The sequence below is a fragment of the Rhinichthys klamathensis genome, unplaced genomic scaffold, assembly GCF_029890125.1.
Source record: "Rhinichthys klamathensis goyatoka isolate OS25496 unplaced genomic scaffold, OSU_Roscu_1.1 h1tg000036l_1, whole genome shotgun sequence".
NCBI lineage: Eukaryota > Metazoa > Chordata > Actinopteri > Cypriniformes > Leuciscidae > Rhinichthys > Rhinichthys klamathensis.
Window position 1 is genome coordinate 4,049,810 of NW_026606584.1, and position 25,504 is coordinate 4,075,313.

The 25,504-nt window shown below is 40.4% G+C and overlaps 1 protein-coding gene across 8 annotated transcripts in view; it reads left to right on the top strand.

Moving 5' to 3' along the window:
* The first annotated feature begins 4,497 nt into the window (after positions 1–4,497).
* rptor (regulatory associated protein of MTOR, complex 1) overlaps positions 4,498–25,504 on the top strand; it is a 378,992-nt gene continuing 357,985 nt past the window's right edge. For 6 of the 8 annotated variants that reach the window (XM_056246142.1, XM_056246144.1, XM_056246143.1 and 3 more), the window contains exons 1-2: positions 4,498–4,911; positions 12,932–13,106. In XM_056246142.1, coding sequence (XP_056102117.1) covers positions 12,939–13,106 — 168 coding nt within the window. In that variant the 5' untranslated portion in view covers positions 4,498–4,911; positions 12,932–12,938. Of the gene's footprint in view, positions 4,912–12,931; positions 13,107–25,504 lie in introns of those variants that run through there. The other 2 variants (XM_056246148.1, XM_056246149.1) reach the window with 2 other exon arrangements.

Sequence of the window (25,504 nt, forward strand, 5' to 3'; positions counted from 1 at the left end):
GTGAGTACGTTCCCCTGAATAGTGATTGGCTGGGGTTCCTTCGGGTTCCCTAGCCACATTCCCTAGAAGGGACCCCTTCTAATTGAAGTTGTGGTCCTAGGCCTTTGAGCAGGCCCAGGTAGGCCTTTCATTTAACCATGTTTATGGAGGTTTTCCTGTGAGGCTTATAGCTTGGGCTATGACCGTAGGGAATGATGTCACTGACAGCCCAGTGTGACCTGAGGGTGAGTGGTTCCAGCATTTCATTTGAATTTGCTGGTTCGGACAGTTGTCACTGCCTGAGGGCATGCACTCCCCTCAGCATGGCGGAGTGGGTATTTCGTTCCCCATAACGTCGATGACGTATTGTTGAGTTCCCTTCGAAAGGGAACATCTCAGGTTACGAATGTAACCTCTGTTCCCTGAGAACAGGGAACGAGACAATACGTCTCCCTGCCATGCCTCGGGGCTTGCCTGCCGTACTGTCCCTTCAGACGATAAGGTGATTTGTCATGTTTGCAAGGTGCCCTTATATACTTCCAGGTCGCACGTTAATCATTCACGCTAATGATTCACGGGCTGTCGCCGGTCAATGTGATTGACGTGATTTGATAGTGATTTCAGACACCTGTCACGCCTGAGGCGTTCCCCATAACGTCGATGACGTATTGTCTCGTTCCCTGTTCTCAGGGAACAGAGGTTACATTCGTAACCTGAGACGTTTTCCATTCTTCTTGACTTGGGCTATGGTTTTTATTTATTTATTTATTTTTTATTGACATAAGAACGATCAGATAACAACAGATGACAGCATGAGTAAAGGAGACAGTACAATCAATTTGAATATGAAGTACAGTAGAGAGAAGAAAAAAAAAAACAAGAAAAAAAAACAGAGGAAGTAAATTAAATTACATATCACTCAACATATTATCATACATTTTCACAAATTTGGCACTTTTTTTGTTATTCATTCTTTTTAGTGTCTTAATAAAATAATTGAAGTCACAGAGAAAAATATTTAATTTGGGTCCTCTTAAAGAGTATTTGCATTTATGAATGAAATATTTTGCCAATAAAATAAAAATATTTCCTATATATTCTATTTTATGATTACAATGCGAAAAATAACAAATTGCATCACCCAATGTTAAATCAATATCCAATTTTAGTTTCAAAGCTAGGAGTTTTGACAGTTCAAACCAAAATTCTTTGACAAGGAAACACCTAAAGAAAAGATGATCAATTTTTACAGAAATTACAATTCAAATGAACATTACCAAATTTATATGTAATCTCGTTGGTGGGATATATATTGTGCAAAATTCTTAACTGTAGTTCTTTCACCTTGTTGGGGATACAATATTTATAAGGTAAGATCCATGCTTTTTTTCCAATTGATCTTTTCTATCAAGGAATTCCAAAAAAATTTCCCTCGCGGGGTAATTCGTTTTCTTGACTGAAACACATTTCTTATAGTTTTATTGCTACATTTTGGATCGAAAATACTTTTGCCTTCTATCAGACATTTCTTTTCACTCTTTACAATCTCTTCAAATGATAAATGACATTTCATTAAATGAACAAGACCATTTGGTATAGCTTTTACCATGGTAAGAAATTCCTTATGAATAACCGGGAAATTATATTTAGACATGAAATCATAATAAGAATAAACATTCCCTTTTGAATCTAACATATCACAAAGATAATCAATATCTTTTTCATGCCAATTCTTAAGAAACATCGACTTGTTCTTTGCAAGAATATTTTCATTGATCCATAGCTTTTCTTTATGTGGGGAGAAGTTGTGGACAAAGCAAAGTTTCCATGCTAGAAGAGCCTGTTCGTGGAATTTAGAAAGTTTTATAGGGATCTTAGAAGGGGAGAAATTACAAGTTAACAAAAACTTAAGCCCTCCCACTTTATTCTATATATTATGTGGGATAAAATACCAAATAAACTCTGGTGAATTGACACAATTCTTTTCCCAGTTCACTTTGAAAGTATTATTAACATCAAGAAAATCCAACAAGTCAAAACCTCCAATCTCTTTTTTACCACATAAAACCTGCTTCTTCAGATGCTGATGTTTGTTTTTCCAAAAAAAACTTAAACAATAAACTATTGATTTGTTTACAGGTATTATCATGGACAAATAACAAAAATGATGGATAAATAAGTCGAGCTAGACCTTCAGCTTTAATTAAAAGAACTCTACCAAGGAAAGACAAATCTCTTTGAAGCCAATTGTTAAATATTTGTTTAGCTTTTTTGATTTTAGGGAGAAAATTCATATCTTGTCTAAAAGATAATCTTTTGGAGATATGGATTCCAAGATATTTCACATTATCTTTAATGGGTATATTTTCCACAGAGGTTTCCATAGTGTCGAATAAACAAAGAATTTCACATTTGGGAATATTTAAATTAAGACCAGAAGCCATTGAAAAGGCAATAATTGTTTCAAGAGCCTTGCCAACCTGATTTGTGTTCTCTAAGAACAGGGTTGTGTCATCCACAAGTTGTGAAATTTTTATCTCACGGTCAAAAATGGACACCCCTTTAATATCAGGATGGTTACGAATACTCAGAGAGAGTAATTCCACAACTAACACAAACAAAAAAGGGGAGATTCCACAACCTTGCCTCACTCCCCTATTAATAGGAAATCTATTAGAGGTATCAAATTGTAAAAGAACCGAGCTATTAATATCCTTATATAACATATTAACCACTTTGGTGAATTTCTCTCCAAAGCCAAATAACTCTAGTGTCGAAAATAGAAAATTGTGCTCAATGGTGTCAAACGCTTTATAAAAGTCTAGAAACAATATTATTGCTTCCGAATTAATATGATGTGCATAATCTATGAGATCTAAGATTAGCCTGATATTACAGCTTATATGTCGTTTAGGCATAAAACCTGTTTGCGTTTCATTAATTATCTCAGATAAACCTGTTTTTAATCTTTTGGCAAAAACTAATGATATAAATTTGTAGTCTAAATTTAGTAATGTGATTGGCCTCCAATTATCAAGTAAGAGAAGATCTTTGTCTGGTTTTGGTATCAAGGTGATGAGCCCTTGTTTCATGGAAGTACTTAATTCTTAATTAATAATACATTCGGTGTACATTCTAAGTAGTGGTTTCTTTATAGTTTCCGAAAAGTGTGTGTAAAACTCAATAGTTAGGCCGTCTGAGCCAGGGGATTTACCCTTCTTCATAGATTGCATTGCCTTGGTAAGTTCAGTTAACGTAGCCTAAGGTCATTTAAAATGACCTTAGGCTACGTTAACTGAACTTACCAAGGCAATGACTCATTTTCACAAACCGTTTTAAACTCACTTGAGATTACTGGAATGTAAGGTTTGACTTTTTGTAGAAAGGCATTTGCATAATTTACATTATAATTTGAACTCCTGGGACCCAAGAATAGACTTTTGTCCACTGTAGTGGACATTATATTTTAGTGAATTTCTCTGACATCATACATGTCACATGACACAACCTGGGTGTCCTGTAAAGAGCACATTCAGGACTTTTCAGAGATACCAAATGTTTGGAGGTTTCACCATGAAAACAACTTCTCCTTGGTCTTTAAAAATGTCTGACATTAATTTAGTGATCAAATGTAACATTCTTATGGAAATATGATAATATATTGTAATTATATTTAAATTGGACTACTTTTTCAAATTGTATTTCATAAAACAACATCTCAGGAAAATGTTAAGGGGTTTCAAATAAAAAAAATACTCTCTGTTACAGAACAGGGCATTGATTTCAAACGTGTCCACTGTAGAGGACATCAGGACTTAAATCATGTTTATCAAGCATTCTGGGAGACACAACAAGTGAATATGGAAATAAATTATACATCAATATTCCTATGAAATATTATATATTATTATTAAAATGTTGCCAGAATTATTACTCCAATTATTACACTTCTTTTTTCAGTAAATGTTGCTCCCAGAACACATTAATGTGCAAATTAGATACAGTGTATAGATACATTGCATTGAATGGGAATATTAATTTATTGCCATTTTACCCACATATTGCAAAAAGTAAAATGGTGTATCAATTCATTCTATTATTTCTTTCATAACATAGTTGAGAATAATCTTTATGCAAATTTTGGTTGAAAAAATCCTGAAACCCCAAAATTTATTGGTGATTGAAAAAAAAATCCCATTGTTTTTGCCTATACATATAATTTCATGTCATTTTATTTTTTAAACAACTTAGTCCTGGCGTCCACTACAGAGGACATAGCATAACGTATGAATAAAATATTATTTTATATATGTGTTTTTTTACCATTTGTTTATTGTGCTCTAAACAGTGTGATGACATGGAAAAAAAACAAATTCAAAAAACTTTTTTTTTTCTGGGTCTCAGGAGGATATAATTTATTAAAAAAGGAATGTACATATTTATTAATTGGGCTATGCTTGGGTCTTCCACCCAACGAGCGGTAACGTGTTTGTCGACGTCCTCAGATGTAGCCTCGCCCCCGATGTGCGTGGTGCATTCTGGGTCCACCCCAAGATGGCGGCGCCCTTGCGCAAGTGTTGAGAAACAATCTCACCTGGAGAAGTCTTATTAAAATTAACTGCTGTTTCACAGTGTTGATCCATCATCGAGGACAACAGGTAGTGCACGGAAAGAGACCCTCGGATTAAGGTATCGAGCTCCTGCCGTGGCTCACGCAGTGTGTGAGGATGATGATGGGCCGCTGCGTCTGACCCAGAACCAAAAGCAGAGCCAGCGCAGATCCCCCTGCAAAAACGCCTTGACCCAGCGCCTTCAGATCCTCCACAAGCTGTGGACACTGCCGTTTAAGCTGCTGACGGGAGTGATCTGTGTTATCGTCCGTAGACGCGGCGGATCTCCAGCTCGAGCTTTGGAAAACTCTGCTGACCAGAGGTGCGAGTACAATTCACAAAACCACATAGTTTCCCATAAACAATTCACCATGGTGCAAAAATATCATAGTTGCTATAGAAAAACTATTGTATTTTCTTATTATACGCCACTTTCATCAATAAAGAAAAGTGACCCCTTTTCTGGACGCTTTACTGTATAGAGGAGAGGACCAATGTTTTCTGTGCTTTGTACAGTGTAAACGGCAGTAATTATGGTATTTAGGTAATATAATCATGTCATTTTCTTTTTGTATGATTAGTACGGTGACCCCGGGAGGGAATAAGTTCAGTTAACTTAGTTTTGTCGTGGCTACGACATACAAACTCGTGGGAACGTGATATGTCGTGGCCACGAGATATTAATTTTATTGGGAACGCGATGTAAAGTCGTGGATTCGAGATCCCATGTTGAGAGAAAGACATATTGTCGTGGCCACGAGTTAAATACATAAACAACCTGCGTGACCATAGCAACCTGGAATTATCAGAAATGGATAGGCCTATAATTATATTTATTTTAAATTAAGAAAAAGCTAAAATCATTTCTTAATTAAGAAATTATTATATTAACATAGTCTATTATATTGCTCGCAATGTTGCCGATAGACAGCATTCGAATGAAGTTTATCATCAATAAATATTTAAAGAATATGCTGTGTACATTTTTATCTTTTAAATCCATTCACTGAATGTTATTTTTTTTATTTAATATTTCTATAGGCCTATAATAATAATAATAATAATTATTGGTTAAATTTTTTATTCATTGTTATGTATTTGCTTTATTTTCTCCTTTCAATTCCCGTATCTCTTTACCTTTCTGTATATTATGTTACTTAAAGTATATATTTTGTAAATACTGTAAATGCCCTAGCAATAAAGTTGTGACTTTATGTCTGTATTTCTGTGGGTTACACAAGTAGCCTATGTGAAGATAAATGAGCAGCTGTTTTCATTTGTAGCCCCTCATGCTGTGACAGCATTCAAATGAAGTTCGTATAATTTGTTATTATCAATAGGCTATATGTTAATAGATTATATATATATATATATATATATATTGTATATAGGAGAGTTCTATTTCATTTATTTGATATAGAATCTTAATCTTTTGTGACATTATAAATGTCTTTACTGTAACTTTTGATCAAAGTTGCATCCTAATGCATCCTTCCTTGCTGAATAAAGTATCTATTGCTTTTACCCCCCCCCCCCCCCACCCCCCTAAAAAGAAAAATTGTGCTGACCCCAAACTTTTGAACGTTGGTGTATTAGGCTATAGTATAATATTATTATAGAAAAAATTCTATTTCAGATAAATGCTGTTCTTTTGAGCTTTCTATTCATCAAAGAATCCTGAAAAAAATTGTACAAAGCTGTTTTCAACATTGATAATAATAATAAACATTTCTTGATCTGCAAATAAACATTTTAGAATGATTTCTGAAGGTTCATGTGACACTGAAGACTGGACTAATGATGCTGAAAATTCAGCTTTGCATCACAGGAATAAATTACATTTTAAAATGTATTCAAATAGAAAACAGTTATTTTAAATCGTCATAATATTTTTTTTGTTTTTGTATTTTTAATCAAATAAATGCAGCCTTGGTGAGCATAAGACACTTCTTTTAAAACATTAAAAATCTTACCGATCCCAAACTTTTGAACGACAGTGTATATATATATATATATATTATTCATCTCATCCTTATGTCTTTTAAATCCATTAACTGGTTATCTTAATTTGGTTTATTTTATATACTTTTCCGTTTGATCTCATTATCTCAAAATGAATGTTATGTATTAGCTAATAGCCTACAAAAGCCAACCACATAGCCTACAATAGCCAACCATATAGCTTATGTTTTGTACTGTAAGTGCCCAACAGTCATGCAATAAAACTTTGATTATTTCTGGCGCACAGGAATATACGGGAAGTTCACTTTACGGGAATTTAACATATTTAATTTCAGGTTTAATAGGCATAATAATAATAATAATAATAATAATAATGTTCACTTTACGGGAATTTAACATATTTAATTTCAGGTTTAATAGGGATAATAATAATAATAATAATAATTAAATAAAGACACAATCAGTGCATGGATTTAAAAGGCTGTGAGATGGGATGGATAAATATATTTATAATATTTTATGTTTTTACATATTCTTTTATTTAATAACAAACTTAATTTAAATGCTGTCTATAGGCAACATCGCGTGCAATATAATGGGCTATTATATATTTAATATAATAATTTCTTAATTCCGCCCTTATTTTGTCTTTCTTAATTAAAAATAAATATTATTATAGTCCTATCCATTTCTGATAATTCCAGATTGCTATGGTCGCACAGGTCGTTTACGCATTTAAAATAGAAAATATGTCGTTCTCTCAACGTTTTCTCTCTGTCGTTTATATGTCGTGGCCATGACAAAACTAAGTGAACCGAACATGGTCCCTCCTTGTCACCGTAGATATGTGTGTGAAGCAGCAAATTCTTGTAAAGCACTAATTGAGAGCTTTCGTTCCTCCCTAAAGTCCAAACTTAAAGGGATAGTTCACTTCAAAAGAAAATTCTGTCATCATATACTCGCCCTCAAGTTGTTTCAAACCTGAATGAATTTCTTTCTTCTGCTGAAAACAAAGTTTTGAAGAATGTCACTCAGTAATCAAACAGTTACCTGGACCCATTGACTTCCATAGTATTTTTTTTTTCCTACTATGGAAGTCAATGGGTCCAGACAGTTAACTGTTTTTTTTTTAAGTGAATTATTCCTTTAACATCCAAACAGCCAAATAAGCAAGCAGTACTGCAGGACGTATTTGATATTAAACACAGTGTTATTAAAAGCGCATTAGGGATGGGCATTCGATTAAATTTTCTTAGTCGATCGTCGGGAGAATTAACGATCGACTATCGATTAATCATTAATATTTTTTATATATTAAAATTAATTATTTATTTAACTTTTTATAAATTAAAAATGCAATGAAAATACAAAAATACAGCGTGTTTTTCCTCGATGAGATCTTTATTACAAGATAATCAACTTGCGGCAGTTAAACTGGACATTCGGCTAAACTTGAAATATGCGCTGCGGTGCTCTAAAAAGCAACAAAACCTGCAGCTGCGAGTTGGCGTCCTCAAACAGAGACCCGATCGTTTGTTCCAAAATAATAATAAAAAAAATCATGTTAAACAATAACTTAACCAAAAACATAATAATACTCAATGTAACTTAAAACTATCCAAGGTACGAAGTCGAGAAAGAGTGTGAGAGAGATTAGCCTACCTAGCAACAAATTAGGCTACTTAACAAAGCCTCAAAAAAAATATCTATTAACTCACATAAAACTTCTGCACCAGTCTACTGATTTTTGTTGAGAAAGATAAGCATGTTGATGACATGGACTGGGCCTGGGGTCAGACGCGACCGCAACATGGTGACCGTCAAGCCTCGTTTATACTTTTGCCTGGCTCTGCAGCGCGATTCTCCGCAAACGGACGAGGCGTTTATACTCCACGCGCTCGCCTGTAAAACGCCGAATACCGCAATGACGTCATTTTTGCCTCGCGCACCTTTGCTCGTGCTTGTGCGGACGCGTCGAGGTCGAGTGTAAACAAACTCTTCAGTCCAGCCGCCGAAAACACCCGCTCTGAGGGGACTGACGTTGCCGGGATGCACAGGTACCTCTGCGCTAACTTGACCAGCCCGGGAAACAACTTATTCCGTTCACTTTCCACCCGTCTGCAGTGGTGCAATCCAGCGGTTCATTGCTTCAAGGCTCACATTACGCAACGCAACCATATTACATTTACATTTACATTTACATTTAGTCATTTAGCAGACGCTTTTATCCAAAGCGACTTACAACTGAGGACTAAACCAAGCGAGTCATCGTGAAGAGGCAAAAGCAACGCAAGAAGTGCTCAAAATACAAAGTTCAGACATAGCTCGGAGTAGCATAAGCCAGGCAAGCGAGGATTTAGAGGAAAGGATTTTTTTTTTTTTTTTAGTTTTTTTTTTTTAGTTTTTTAGTTTTATCGATAACAAATTAACATGATCGACGAAATTCTTAATGATCAATTATCGATCGTCGATTAATAATGCCCATCCCTAAAGCGCATCAAGCCGCAAAAGATACATTGGCTTTCTGTGTGCGTGCCCAACGAGTCGGAGCCCAACGAGGATAAGCAAATGGGTTTGGATACACACAAAAATGTCCAATGCCTTTTTGGAGAGAATTTACGTTAACAAACAGACAGAGGCGGACAGAGTACAGAGCTTTGTTACTTGAGTAAAAGTACAGATACCCCTTGCTAAATTTTACTCAAGTACAAGTAAAAGTACTACAGTCAGATGTCTACTTAAGTAAAAGTACTAAAGTACTTGTTTTTAAAAGTACTTGAGTATCAGGAGTACAAGAGTAAATTTTCTAAATATTGCATTAGTAATCTACTGCCACAGTGCTTACATTTATGCACAGAAACGTCCTACATGGAGTTATGAAAAATTTTAATGTTAATACCTTGGAGAATGTAAAAGGAATTGAAAGTAAAATCAAGTCATTTTCATCTTTTTACCATGTTGCTTTATTTAATTTAATTAAATTTTTGGGGGGTCCCATCTTTAAATGCGGGGACAACACACACACACACACACACACCACATGTAAGGGTGGCGCTGCCAATAAAACACCTAAAAGCTGTCACAAAGAACCGGCAAAAGGAATGATTATGAATATGTAAAATATAGCAAGGAGATATTTTAATTGTTTATTAATAAACACTTGTTAATAAACAAGTGTTTTCTTTGTCAGTGTCGGCTAGATGAAGTTGACGATGCTGACTCGCGATATTCAGTAGTGACCGCGCCAGAGAGAAATGCACATTTCATACGGATTACATAAGCAGAGAGCAGTCTGTAGTCTGTTTTCTTTCGTTTTGAATTTTTCTGTTTAAAAGTAGACATATCTGTGAGAGGCATTTCGGTTCATTTATGAGACGAGATCCAGTTCACGTGCCGGCGCCTCCATTTCTTATCTATCGTCTGCTATTTACTTCTTATTTATTAAACCCAGGCAATTGGTTGATGAAACATTGATTAAAATTAAGATACAATTAATGCAAAACGAAATTCAGGTTAAAGAAAGGTTTTGTGTTTTCTGTTTGATGTCTCTGTGAAACTTTTAAAGCATTTTTTATGCCGCTTTCAGAGCGCTCACGTCCGTAACGGAGAACACGTCCATAACATTGTTTTTTCCTCATAAATGCAAACCCGAAAAATAAAATAAAACAAAATTAATATTTTATGTTCTGTGGAGACTGAGCGCCAACCCTTCTTCATTTGCTGGGTAGTAGCCTACTTTGGTTTGCGCAGTGTAATTCACATAATCAGTAAAAATATATTTTGCCTCCTAAAGTTTTTTTTTAAGAAATCAGAAATCCCTCGTGGCTACGCCACTGCCACATTTGAACCTGACTGTGTTAAACACACCACATACTCAAGAACATCAAACCAAATGCTTGGCTTACATAAATGTGTAATATAAAATCTGACCATGGAGTTGACTTTGGCGGAAAGCTGAAAGTGATTGCTGATAGGCTGTCCCAATCAGTGGCGCCTGCACAATCCAATCACGTTTGAGAGGGAAACAACAAATTGAGGGTTTCCGAGATTTTTTTATTTATTTTTTTACTCGGGTACTCACGGTTATGGATAGAAATGTATTGGAGTAAAGAGTACAATATTTGCCTCTCAAATGTACTTGAGTAAAGTCATGAGTACTCCCCAAAAATGATACTCGAGTAAAGTACAGATCCCTCAAAATTGTACTTAAGTACTGTACTCAAGTAAATGTACTCCGTTACTGTCCGGCTCTGCAAACAGACCAATGAATAACTTGGACTTAGAACAAACTTAGACTTAGAATAGACTTAGAGAAACCTCTCGACGACAATAGCTCTAGCAGTTTCCTTGGTGGCTCTGAGAGACAAATCTGTGGCCCGACGCAATTTTTTAACCGTCCTACCCCCTCGCCATCGTCCAGGTCCCTCAGCAGATCAGCTTGGTGTGCATTGTGTGCAGACATGCGCCAGCCTGACCTGCCTCCGTGTACGCTTTACCCACTGCCGCTGATGTTCTTATTGGCTTAGTGGGCAGCGTCAGGGCCTTCAGGGAAGACAGCTCGCAAGCGTCTGTTCAACCCTAGGCATTGGCCCATAGCCATACTCTTTCAACCCACTTATATCTGAATACACATGCACTTGGGGGCTGAAAAGATGTATGGCTTGTTCCATGATCTCGATAACTCTTTGTGGAGATCATGACAGAAAGAAAGGCCCCATGGTGGAGGTGTTGTGTTTGGTGACTCTAACCCTTCCGAGAGATCCATTAGCGAACCCTACGATCTCAGCTTCCGTGCTGCGTCGGCAACAGTGGAGGCGGAACCGCAGTGAACGCGAGTCTGAACACTCTCCTGAAAGACGGGAGCGAAGCGGCAACTTCTCACAATGCTCACATTCAGCCCCCGCAAAGGCTGACAGAGCATGCTCCGCTCCCAAACACATAACACGCAAATCGTGTGTATCCCCACCTTTAAGGAATTGTGGGCAGGGAGAAGCACACAATTTGAATGCCTGCGTATTATTCGCCATTTCTTATTATATGTGTGTACTGCACTATATCGGGACAGACAACAATAAATAAGACAAACAGTATGAGCACAGAGTGCTTGCTGAGGCACAGAAGCAAACACCGGTCATTCTGGATGTGCTTTTATGCTTTCCTGGTCGTGACGTCACCCGCCCGTGATGTTCCATCTTGCCATTGGACTAGCTGACACACATGCTTCAGACGCAATCCTAAAGAGTCATCGACGCAGCACGAGTTCCCTCGAAAGGGAACCCAGTATACCTTAAGATTATTACTTGTGACTTTAGAACCAAATATATGGATATGAGAACATAAGCATAAAACTAAATTAAACAACAATCTAAAACAAAACAAAAAATTTTTTTGGCACATCATTGTGAATGGCATCAAACTACCACAAGAGCTATTTGAGAGCAGCCAACTGGCTCAGTCAGCGCAGCTTCTCCAGAGTGGCTGCATGAGCTCTGCGGACAACGCAGCTTTTGATAATTGGCCAGACTCATCGACGACAACAATGACATGCGTTTCATGTTTATTCTGATATCTTCAGTTCCGCTCACAAATCTGTAAACTCTTTGCATGTAATTTTGATGGTAAATTGAATCATGTTTCAAATCAATCATGTATCAAAATAAAACTGATTTAGACCCCAATTTATTTGTATTTAAATAGTATATGCCGTTAAACATCATATTAAGCAGTGCATAAAGTTTTGAATGAAAAGTGTTTCTGTTGCTACATGTAAACATCTAAAATGTCTGGTAATTTGACAAATATTGCATCTAATTCACTTCATCTGTGATAAAGAAAGCTCTGTTTTCAACTCCACTTCTGAATCTCGTTGATTGCTAAGACCAGCACACCTAATGTGTTTCTGGAATATGTGGCATGTTCAGAGATCTGTCTCTGGAGCATCTGAAAACTCTGGGATATGTTTCTATACCATCTGAAATTCACTTTGTCGTCTTTTTAGAAGTATCGTGGAAGTATGAATTTTTTTTTTATTTATGTTGGCGAAATTGCACTCGTCACTCACATTTGCTAGTAGGGTTTTGATCTGATGTAGCTGTTCTTGGATTCTGATATTACTACTGAGCTTTGTTGAATTGGAATTGGTGTGAGATGAAGTTAACTATCATAAGAATTGGGAATTTGTTTTACATTCATATAGTCTGGTGGAGCTCCAACTTATTTTTTACTTTTGATACTTTGTGTTAGTTCAGATTCAGAATTATTTAATTGAACCATTTCAATAATACACCACAACTCTTTGTCTCTCTACTTTCTACATTTTAAACCTGCAAATGTAGTCATATAATTGTATTTTTTCTATATGTTCTTTTTTTTTTTTTTAGATTCTTTATGAAAATGGACGCTGAGCTGCTTAATTCCCCTGTTGTGGGTCTGGCGGAGGAGGAAGAGGTGGACATGACTGACTGGAACCTTCCACTGGCCTTCATGAAGAAACGCCACACAGAGAAGATTGAGGGATCCAAAGCTTTGGCTCAGAGCTGGAGAATGAAAGACAGGGTGAGAGAGAGTCTTCTAATGTTATCTTTAGTCATTTGAGCGTCAGACGATTCAACTTGATTAAACATTGATTAAACATTGATTATCTACTTTCAGTGTTGATGTGTGCTGCTGCTTGTTTTTGGCTTGAATTTAGTGTCATGGATACACTGCACCAATCTTGGGATTTATATATATATACAGTTGTAATCTAAATTATTCAACTTTCATTGCAAATCAGGTTTATTGGCAAAATTTACAGACTTTCAGCCCTTTGCAATGAACGAATCAAAGAAAAGTAATTGAAATAGCTCAACAAATGTTTCAAGTGGTTTCTATAAATTCAACTGAAGATGCAACTTTTAATGACTTCTGCAGTCTCAATATTATTTAATCCCCTGAATAGAATAACAAAGCTTCTAGGTTGTACGTCACGCATCACAAACATGACCAGCGTCGGCCAATAGTGAGCCTACGTGTGACGTGCAACCTAGAAGCTTTGCGCAATATCACTACATGAAATATCACGGCCGTACAGAGAAGGAAATGATTAGTTGAATAAAGTCGTTATTTTTGTTTGTTTTTTTGCGCACAAAAAGTATTCTCGTCGCTTGATAAACTTAAGGTTGAGCCACTGTAGTCACTTGGACTATTTTAACGATGTCTTTCATAACTTCTGGGCCGGTCAGTTTCGATCCCTTAAGAAGCCTATGGAGGAGTGATCCAGCTCTCAGATTTAATCAAAAATATCTTAATTTGTGTTCCGAAGATGAACGAAAGTCTTACGGGGTTGGAACAACATGAGGGTGAGTAATTACTGACAGAATTGTCATTTTTGGGTGAACTAACCCTTTAAGACAGTCAGTAATAAAATAAGAACAAATAATCAAATTACAAGCAATAGCACAAATAAGTACAACAGAACAAACATATACAAATGAAATAAACAGTTCTTTTCAGTTTTTTTCTTCACTGTATAGTTATTCAGTTGAGCGATTTTTTTTTTTTTTTCTGTAAAAATGTTCAAAAGGCCAGTAGTTTAAATTTTTTACTTTCCCTGTCTCTAGCAATGTATTTTTTAGTAGTTTGGAGAATAGAAGGATAGATAGATTTATATTTTTTTCAGAAAATGTTGAGTTTTCTTTACATTTATTTTTCACAAAAACAATAATTTTCTCTTTCTTTCTCTGCAAAAAAGAGAGCCTTGCTCCGTCTCTACACCAGACGTGAGTGGTGGGACTCTTCTAGCTTTTGCATGAGGACACGATGTTAAAGGTTTTGCAGTCATAATGGTAGATGATGCCCGAAACTCTCACGCACTGGTTCTGGGCCATGCTTATTGACAATCTAGGCTGTTTTTACAGTTTACATCCAAGTATCAGTTGGGTCATTCCATGTCACAGCAACCAAATTTCGTAAACTCTCGGCTCAAATTTTTGATTTTGTTAATATTTTTTTTTGAAGAAAGACAACAAATAGTGATGTCAAGCCAAAATATTAAATCTAATGGATGTATATATTGACACATTTGGTTTTTGACCACTAACATGTGTACAATTGACCAATTTACTTGGTCAATTGTACAATTGAGCTCAAGCTCCATATCTCTGCGATTGAACCATATAAGGCCTTTAAAATGAAGATAACATAAGAAAAGTTTAAGAACCAGAATCTTAAAAAGGATATTAAGATATCTTCAATACTTCTTGAGTTACAGGCATGCAAACGGACAAAAGACACGAGGTTCCCATGTTTGAACGGTCACCATTGGCATGCAATACAACAACGATTGATAAAGTAAACTGATTCAACTAATAGACCTACCAATGTACCTCTGTGTAAAAATAAAATAATGATGCTGCCATCTTTCTGAAGTAATTTTTACCCCCTGTAATTTGGCTCCAAATCTCAGGTGAAAATTGTCATTTTGACCCCCCTCTACAAAACAGTGAATGACTCGTATACATTCATGACATTTAAAGCTACTACAATATGTAAGATTTTTGTAATAAAATATTCAAAAATCACTTGCACAGTGTGATATATTTCCTGCAGTTGTGTACTTACAATATCCCAAAAGTTCCCAAAGATTTTTAATTTCAGAGAAATTCTCATTTTAAATAATGGCTCGTCAATGTTGACTTGTCGCCTGTCAATGACGTAATATCCGCGTTATCCCTGGTTTCCGCTCGTACTGCCATAATAACCATGGCGACAGACGTGGACAACTGTGTTACGTTTAGCGGCACGCTCAAGCTGTTGAGGTTTCGTTCAAACATTATGGTAAATGGCAAGCAGACTTTGGGACAAAAGGAGAACTAAAACGAGGATCAATATCAGCGTGGCGTTTTCGAGATGCCGAGAGCTTCACATCCGTGACAAACTTTGACTTGACAGAGAAGCAGCTCTTGCATGCACTTTATTAGACAGGTGAGCAAATGTACATAAAACTCATCAATGTTAAATAGCTCAACATGGTGAAATGTTAGAATATAATCAGTATGTTATTCTAATGTTGATCTAGCTTACTGCTAGTCTCATACAGACAAACTAACAAACACATAGTATAACATTATAACTTTCAACACTCTCAAATGCAGTTTAGTGTGATAGTGTAGACCAAGTGAAACAGCGCTGCGTTACCTCACAAGTTTCATTCGTCAAATAAACTGACCTGTGTGAGTAGTAATTCTGCACTTGCGGGTAGTTCGATAGAATGAAATTTCCTTATTCCTTTATATCCGCGGGACTCGTGTGTGGCGCTGATATCTGTCTCTTATTAGCAATCGCGACCTGCTTCATACCACAGTCCTGTTAAAAACATCAATGTATTCACTCATCCATAAACATTATTAGATCCATCAGCTTGACGACAAGTTCCTGTAAGATTGTATTGTTATTGTAAGAGGTTAGCGACCCCCTAGCGGGAAAAAAACATTACATATTGTAGCTTTAATACTTTGGCTTACTTCTTCTTTTATGTACACTACCGTTCAAAAGTTTGGGGTCGGTACGATTTTAAATACTTTTAAAAGAATTCTCTTCTGCTAACCATGGCTGCGCTTATTTGATTAAAAATACAACAAAAATCAGTTATAGTATTAAATATTATTCCAGTGTAAATCAGCTGTTTTCTGTGTGAATATATAGTAAAGTGTAATTTATTCCTGTGATCAAAGCTGAATTTTCAGCATCACCAGTGTCAGTGTCTTCAGTGTCAAATGATCCTTCACAAATCAGTATAATATGAGGATTTGATGCTCAAGAAACATTTATTATTATTATCAATGTTGAAACAGTTGTTGGTCTGTCAGTTGTACAGTTTTTTTTTAGTTTTTTTTAGGATTCTTTGATGAATAGGAAGTTCAAAAGACTTTTGTAACATTATAAATGTCTTTACTGTCACTTTCGATCAAATTAATTATTCCTTGATAAATAAAAGTATTGATTTCTTTCCTCCAAAAAATAAAAATAAAATTCTCACTGACCCCAAACTTTTGAACGGTAATGTATGTATCTATGTACCAGAAGTTTTTTTTATCAAAATGAAAAAAAATGTCTTTTTTTTTTGGCCGGGACCCCTCTGGTTGAGTTGACATGGAATTATACAGTTATTTTTTTCCCCCAGACTTTTACCTCTTTTAAAATGATCAGTACATCTGTAGGGGATTACTGATCATGTTTTTCTTGAGGCTTGATATCTAGTAAAATATCAATTACAAATAAAGATAACCTGATGGAAAATAAACTGCAAGCCTTCCGTGATCCTTTAAAATCCTGTGAGTATTTACACAGTGTGCTGCAAAAGCCGGTGTCTGGCAATTAATCTGAAGCATGGCGGGTTAAAGTAAATTGATCTGCTGCTTGAATTGAGAGATTCTTCCTCCACGTAAATGAGTGTGAGTGTTTCTCCTCAGACTAGAGTTTTAAATGTAAGGCAAATCTTTCTGTTTGTGTTTCCTCAGAGGAAGAACTATTATCAATTTTTGTAGCTATATCCATATCTTACATGCTTAAAAGCAGTGAGGAAAATTAAGACACTTTGATTTCCTCTGCGACTTATGATATTTTTTACAGGATTTAGTGAAGAAACGCAGCAGTCTGAGTGAGAAGAGGGAGGCACAGATTATTTTGTAGTTATTGTCCAATATGTGTCACCATAGAAATATAAATGCATGCTATGACCTCTTTACATCAAGAGTGGAATGGACATGTGAAACAAACTGCAGACTAAACGCCTGTTAACACCGGAAGAGAAACAAAGCTAAAAATACATATTGCACTTACTTTAAATGTGCTATAAGTGATTTAAGATTTTTGACAATAACTGACAGCATATCTCCCATTAAAAAAAGGTATTTGTCTTTAGATTAGACAAGAATAAACCAAACTGTCTTTCCTCTTGAACTGCATAAAGGGCAGAGTAAAAAGGGCTGGGCCATGATTGTTAATAATTTTTTTCTGAGATCAGATTATCATAGCATGCATTTCTTTGTTTCTTTTCTAGCCTGGTTTTGATGAAGAAATGTAATCATGTTGAGATTTTCAGGGCTCATTGTTGACCGCTGAGGTGAGAGAATGTGTCCAATGGTTCTGAACATCCTCTCTAAAGGCATTTCTTCAGCATGTATTTTTCACCCAGCCAGAGGGCCAGCGTCAGCGCTGATGGTTGGAAGAGATGTGTATATCTTCATTTAAGACAGCACCTTATCATGGACATTTTTATTTCCTGAGGTTTCATTGTTCTGCCTAGAAAAAGGGATTTGCTGTAGCAACTCAGACTTTTATCTTTCCTTTTTGTGAACTCATTTTCTTTTCTTTCTGCTTGAGGATGTGCTCTATCTAAAAGAACTGCTATTGCAAGATTCACTGCTTTTTCCACATATCCCTCAACTGTGTCATTCAGGTTTTTAACGAAGCTTCCTTTAAACTGGGCATCCACAAAGCTGGAGATCTGTAGCACTCATTCCACCTGCTCAGTCTATCTCACTTGCAAGTCTGCCCTCAATACTTGCTTCATCTGTCTAATGAGTAGATTGTCTTCAGCTTGCTTTGAGAATTTCACTGCCAATGTGCTCCAGTACTGGTGTGAGTGAGGACAGTGTGACCCGTTTCCCTGAAGCAAGGGCATCATTGAGGTCATAGAGTAGTTGAATGAGATGGTTATATATATATATATATATATTAGGGGTGTAACGGTTCACAAAATTTACCTTAATTTTGAATTAATGTAAAACGCTGTGCAGCAGCATGAAGACATAGGCAGGACGGCTCGCGCGCCTATTGGCTGCCCTGCTGCAACAGCAGCAGCCTATCGAGAGAGGCGCTGCGTGACACCATATCCAATGGGGGCATTTCGCGCCCATTTCGTCACGTCCCGCCAGAAAGGGCGTGGTCTCGCCCTATAAATATAGCTCGATAAGGCTGGTACTAGAGATGCGCGGTTGGCGGTTACAGCCGCGGACTCCGCGGATAAACCGCGGATCGGGCGGATGACGGGACGAATTTTTTTTTTTAAATTAAATTCGGGCGGGTGGCGGGCGGTTGAACCAATCAAATGAAAAATATACATTGTTAAATATTGTTATCTGACTATACCTACATCCAAAAAAAAAAGAAAAAAAGTCGAGCACACTTTGAAATAGTCAAATTTTCATCAGCTAGTCGAGTCTATGCAGAGACTTGTTATCAGAGATGGCAACGCCGGCGAAGGAGGTACGTGACAAACTCAAAAAAGGAGAATAAAAAAAAAAGGAAATAGAAGGTCAGAAAAGTGTTGCCTGGAATAAGTTGTGCGCTCTCTTGATATGCGCCCGTTCGATATTGCTTCTGGTAAAGGATTCCACCAAGTGGCCCAGATGTTGATTGACATTGGAGCTAAGTTCGGTGCTGTTGACGCTGGACGAGCCTGTTCTGAAGACTCCCGTTAATTTTGAATGCACGGGAAGAGAGCGGAGAGCGCGTCTTTTTCAGCCACAGTGCAATTCATTTGATACCATCAACAGGCCTAACAATCATATAATAAACTATATTATTTAGATGGTATTCATTTTATACCATCAACAGGCCTAACAATTAAATAATAAACTATAGAGCCTCGATATTAAAGAAACGCCGAAGTCACTCCTAGGCTTTTTCGTTGGTGCGCCATCAGCTATGTCTACAAAAGACAGATGAAATCTAATAAATAATTGATCCATGTCGGTATACACAGCCTAATATTTTATAATGAAAAATAGCCTACACAATCAAGATAGACTATTTACTTTTTAGCCTATTTATTAAATCCAGGAAATTGGTTAATGAAACATGGATTAAAATGAAGATACAATTAATACAAAACGAAATTCGCTTTAAAGAAAGGCTTTGTGCTTTTTTGAGACCTCTGTGAAAGTTTGAAAGTCTTTTAGTGCCGCTTTCTGAGTGTTCGCGTCCGTAATGGAGAACTGTCACGTAACATTGTTGGCGCCCCATACAATAGCAGCATGTTGAAATTATGTTCCAAAATGCGTTTTCTATTAGGCTACAATGAAAATATTGTACAGTAGCCTATCAGATAAGGTCAGGTTTGCCGAAGTGCGTTTAATTTAGGCTATTTATTTATTTTTGTCCCTGCGCGCCGATAGGAGACGGAGTTCACTGCTGATATTCTGAGAGCTTTCTAGTCTCGCGGCTGTCATCAGCAGCGCCTTGTATCGCCCAATCAGCGGATGGCGGGCGGGTGCGGTTTTGAAAATTGGTCAAAAATGTTGGTGCGGATGGATGGCGGACGGATGATGAGTTTTGTGATGCGGTTGCGGATGAAATAATAACCCATCCGCGCATCTCTAGCTGGTACACTGATTTTCATCTCTTCAGCGAAGCGTACGCATCGCTGGATCCGGAGTGAAAAGCCGCGCCGTCGACGCAAGCCTTTCAGTGGGACGAGCTTCTGGAGTCGCTGGCCTCGCCGCCTTCAACTGCCGTACCTGCTGCGCTTTCCGGCGTACTATATATCCTTTACTCTGCTCTGTGTGTATGTGTGTGTGTGTGTGTGCTCGCCCCGCGACTCACACGTCTATCATCTAAAAGAGCCGCGTCTTTTTAAAGATGCCATCCTCCTGTGGCTCGTGCCGAGCCACACTCAGCGACGGGGACCGCCATGTGATGCGTTTCCTGCCTGTGAGAGGATCATGCAGCTCTCGCGCTCGCCGACGGCGGCTGCCCTCACTGCGAGCGATTGCCTACGGTGACTCTGAGGACTCGCCTGGCATCCTTCAGCGAGACTGCACTTCCACCCGCTGCAGTGCCGCGCCGTAAAAAAGCGCCGTACTCAGCGGGTCCCCGAGCCTTCTCCAGCCCGTGAAAGCTCGCCGGTTCGCCCGCCAGCTTCACTCGAGTCGCTCACTTCCGCCATTAATGACGACGAGATAGCTGCATCTGTAGAGGAGACCTGCTGCTCTATCCTGGCGTCGGACAGTGAGGACTGGGCGAGCTCTGTGGACCTCCCCCTTCTGTCCGCGAGTCGTCAGGGAAACGGGCCAGCATCAAGACCGCGAGCCCTAAACCGCGGCTAGCTTTCTTTACGTTATAAGAAATCTACCCCGCCCCCCATGGGCGTGCGTCACCGGCAAATGAGAAAAGAGTGTGTTTTAGTCCCGCCGAGCCCGGACTAATCTCCATTTCTCAAACATTTCTCAGCTCCTAGTTTGAGCGGCTGAAAATGTCATTATTGCAGCAATGAGCCTGTTGTATAACACGCACACCTGCATACAAACGCCGACACACACAAAACTGTGATGACGCTCTCTTATCTGCTTGCGCTACTGTAGGCTCAGTGGCGGAACCCGAAGCCTTCGCGCGAGAGATCCGTGTTCGATCCCGGCTCTCGCAGCAGATAAAAATTTAGTCTCGCCGCGGCCAGACTTCCACTGAAACTTTTCGCTCGTTCAGTTCCAGAAAATGCGACTTTTCCAGTGTATTTTGCAGTGAACAAGCCGGTACCACAGCCCGCTTGCCTGCACATAAAGGCGTTTCCACGGCGACCCAGAAAAATCATGTAATCATTGTATTTTCTGGTTTCTGTAAAACGAAACCAACACAAGTCTTCCTAGCCTCCTAGGAAACTGCCGGTGTTTCAGTCTCGCCGCGGCCAGACTTCCACCGAAACTTTTCGCTCGTTCAGTTCCAGAAAATGCGACTGTTCCAGTGTATTTTGCAGTAAACAAGCCGGTACCACGGCCCGCTTGCCTGCACATAAAGGCCGTTTCCACGGCGACCCAGAAAAATCATGTAATCATTGTATTTCTGGTTTTCAGGCCACAGCCGATGGTGTTATAAGTGTAATAAAATGCTCACAGCCCAGTGTTCATTTCTACACACAAACACAGCCCGCCACGGTACAGGGCTCGCACAAATGAAATCGACGCATGTCAATTGTGCATTAAATGTAGTGAATGTGCCCACAATCCAGTGCCCACAAACACTACCACGGTTTCTGTAAAACGAAACCAACACAAGTCTTCCTAGCCTCCTAGGAAATCGCCGGTGTTTCAGTCTCGCCGCGGCCAGACTTCCACTGAAATTTTCGCTCGTTCAGTTACAGAAAATGTGACTGTTCCAGTGTATTTTGCAGTAAGCAAGCCAGTACCACGCCCGCTTGCCTGCACACAAATGCTGTTCCCACGGCGACCCAGATAAATCACATAAACAGTGTATTTTCTGGTATTCCGGCCACAGCCGATAGTGTTATGAGTGTAATAAAAATGCCCACAACCCAGTGCTCATTTCTACACACAAACACAGCCCGCAAAAATGCAGGGCTCGCACAAACAAAATCGCCTCATGTCGATTGTGCACTAAATGTAGTGAATGTGCCTACGTCTCAGTGCCCACAAACACTACACACCACATGTCCCACGGGTTCCGTAAAAATGAAACCAACACGCATTCAGTCAGCTCAGGCCGACGGTGTTTTTCAGTGCAGTAAATGTGCCCGCTGTCCTGCGCCCACATTCACTCACAGACATGTTAAGCCCCACGGGGCTCGCCCCGCTCTCTCTCCCTCAGCAAACTGCTATAAGGGTTTTGAGCGCGGCCAGGCTGCCCGCCGCGATCGGCGCGCCCCCCGCCTCACACACTGTAAACACAGTGTCTGCGTTACAGCACGCCGGAGCTCCCTTGCCGTCACTATGTCACGGCCAGAGCCCAGATCTCATTCTACCCCTAGCTATTCACGCGAAAGTGTGGGCACAGCTTCCTGGGGTATCAGAATGGGTGCTGAACACTATAAAAAAGAGGCTATTCGCTACAGTTCGCTCGACGTCCCCGCCGTTATACGGCGCGCGTCGAGACGACGGTGAAAAACGAAGTATCTCATCTACTTCGAGCCGAGATAGCGAAACTACTGAGCAAAGGTGCTATAGAACCTTTATCTCAAGCTCAGAGCGAAGGGGGCCTACACAGCAGATATTTTCTGGTACCGAAAAAAGATGGAGGTCTCAGACCCATTTTAGATCTGCGACAGCTGAACAGAGCGCTTGTGAAGCACCAGTTCAGAATGCTTACAACCAGGAAAATCCTCGCGCAAGTTTGCCAAGAGGACTGGTTTATGTCAATAGATCTGAAAGACGCCTATTTCCAGATACAAATAGCGTCCCATCACAGGTGATTCTTGAGATTCGCCAGGCATATCAATACACAGTCCTGCCGTTCGGCCTGTCCCTAGCACCCCGTACATTCACAAAGTGCATGGACGCGGTTCTCGCACCCCTGAGACTCCGGGGCATGCGAGTTTTGAACTACTTGGACGATTGGCTGATTCTAGCTCGATCTCACTCAGAGCTCATAGAACACAGGGCCACATTACTCGAGCACCTTGAGAATCTGGGCCTCACAGTCAATCGGGCGAAGAGCTCACTGTCCCCCAGTCAGAAAATTTGTTTCTGGGTACAGTGCTGGACTCACGATCCATGACAGCACGCCTGTCATCGGAGCGCGGACTAGACATTCAGCGCGTCGCGAAATCCTTCCGCCACGGCTCTATAGTCCCGCTCAAAAGGTTTCAGAAAATGCTGGGCCTGATGGCCTCAGCAGCCTCTGTGCTCCAGCTGGGCCTGCTTCACATGCGCCCACTGCAGATGTGGCTGAAAGCGCGAGTTCCGGCCTGGGCACGGACCGCTGGTCTGTTTCGCCTCAGGGTCGATCTAAAGTGCGTTTTCAGCTCTGAAACCTTGGAAAGTAACCGACTGGTGTCAGTCAGGTGTGAGTCTGGGGACCGCCTCGAGTGTGCAGGTGGTGTCTACGGACGCCTCCACCTCGGGATGGGGAGCGCTGGCCTGTGGTCAGAACGGGAAAAGCTCCTTCACATAAACTGCTTGGAAATGATAGCAGTCGACAAAGCGCTACGGTGCTTCTGTCCCCAGATAAAAGGTCACCACGTCCAGGTCCGGTCGGACAACATGTCAGTGGTGGCACACATAAATCGCCAGGGCGGCGTCAGGTCCCGAAACCTTTACAGGTTGACGGAACGCCTTCTGGTCTGGGCTCAGCACAACCTGCTCTCGCTGAGAGCAGCGCATGTGCCTGGTCACCTGAATGTGGGACCAGACAGACTGTCCAGAAACAATGTTCCAGCAGGGGAATGGTCGCTGCACCCGCAAGACGATCCAACTGCTGTGGAAAACGTTCGGCAGAGCGCAGGTGGACCTGTTCGCGTCCCACGAAAACGCTCACTGTCCGAAATATTTCTCCGAAAGAGGAAGGACGCGCTGGCCCCGCTGTCCCCTCTATGCTTTTCCCCCCGTCTCGCTCCTGCCTCAAGTGCTGGAACGAATCAGGGAAAACGGATGCCCAGTGCTGCTTGTGGCTCCGCTCTGGACAAACCAGACTTGGTTCCCAGTCCTGATGCGGCTGACCAGCACTGCCCCGTGGCCAATACAGTTGAGGAAAGACCTCTCTCAGGCCAAGGGCTCGATTTGGCATCCTCGCCCGCAACTATGGTCCCTACATGCATGGGCCATCAACGGGTACCCGCTAACCTCCTGGAGGGAGTGTTGAACAAGATCACGCAGGCGAGAGCCCCGTCTACTAGACGGCTCTACTCCTCGAAGTGGTCTGTGTTCTCTGCCTGGTGTCAAGCTCAGGGCTTTTCACCCGTAGACTGCGGGGTCACGGAAGTACTCTCCTTCCTTCAAGAGCTGCTGGATAAGGGCAGGACCCCATCCACGCTCAAAGTGTACGTGGCGGCCATAGCAACGTTTACAAAACCTGTGTCAGGCCAGTCACTGGGGAAAAACGACCTAGTTGTGCGATTCCTTAAGGGAGCTCGGAGGCTGAACCCTCCCAGACCTCCTTCAGTCCCGGTGTGGGACCTTTCTACGGTTTTGGAAGCCATGAAAGGTGCCCCGTTCGAGCCAATCCATTTGTCAGACATGAAGCATCTGTCTTTCAAAACGGTGTTTCTTTTGGCTCTCGCTTCAGTGAAGCGCAAAGGGGACTTACAAGCGCTTTCAGTAAGCGCGTCATGTATGGAGTTTGGGCCTAATGACTCAAAAGTCATACTCAAACCAAGGCACGGGTACGTGCCCAAATCCCTCAACACACCGTTCAGGGCCCAGGTTATTTCCCTGTGCGCTCTCTCGGTTCATGATGAGGAGGAGGATGCGAGTATCCTTTGCCCTGTCAGGGCACTGAGAGCTTATGTGTCCCGCTCGTCTGTCTTCAGACAGACCGAGCAGCTCTTCGTTTTGTTTGGCGGACGCTCCAAGGGACTGGCCGCATCAAAACAGAGCCTATCCAGATGGATAGTCGACGCCATAGCACTGGCTTACACTTCTAAGGGCCTGCAGTGTCCTTTGGGTGTCAGAGCGCACTCCACGAGAGGCGTGGCCTCGTCGTGGGCGTGGTATAGTGGGGTTACCTTGCAAGATATCTGTACGGCCGCGGGCTGGGCCTCGGCGTCTACATTTATAAGGTTTTATAACCTAGAGGTTCCCGCCTTACAAGCCAAGCTTCTGTCGGTATAGAATTCAGTGCTATCTGCCCCGCTGTACCGGCCCAGATGCTGAGTTTTGCTTGTGCATCGCTCACTGAGCGATAAAACAGCTCCATGGGTGTTGAATAACCCGTACTGTTACCCAGTTCAGGCTGAACACGTTCACCCTGTCTGTGTGAAACACTGTTAACATAACTAGCTCCTGTAGGATGCTATTTCATGGGGAATGATGCTTGCAGCCTCTCTTCTCCGACTCTCTGTGAGTCTATGGTGATTATGCACTACATGAGCCCCGGGCTACTGCCCTTGGGACTTTGGTGTCGGATCCCAGTACGCACGGCGTCTTGCATTGTGTTCCCCATAGCGTAAGATATTACGCAGTACGAGAGATACTCTCGTAAGAGAACGTACTCCGTTACTAACGTAACCTCGGTTCTCTCTAGAG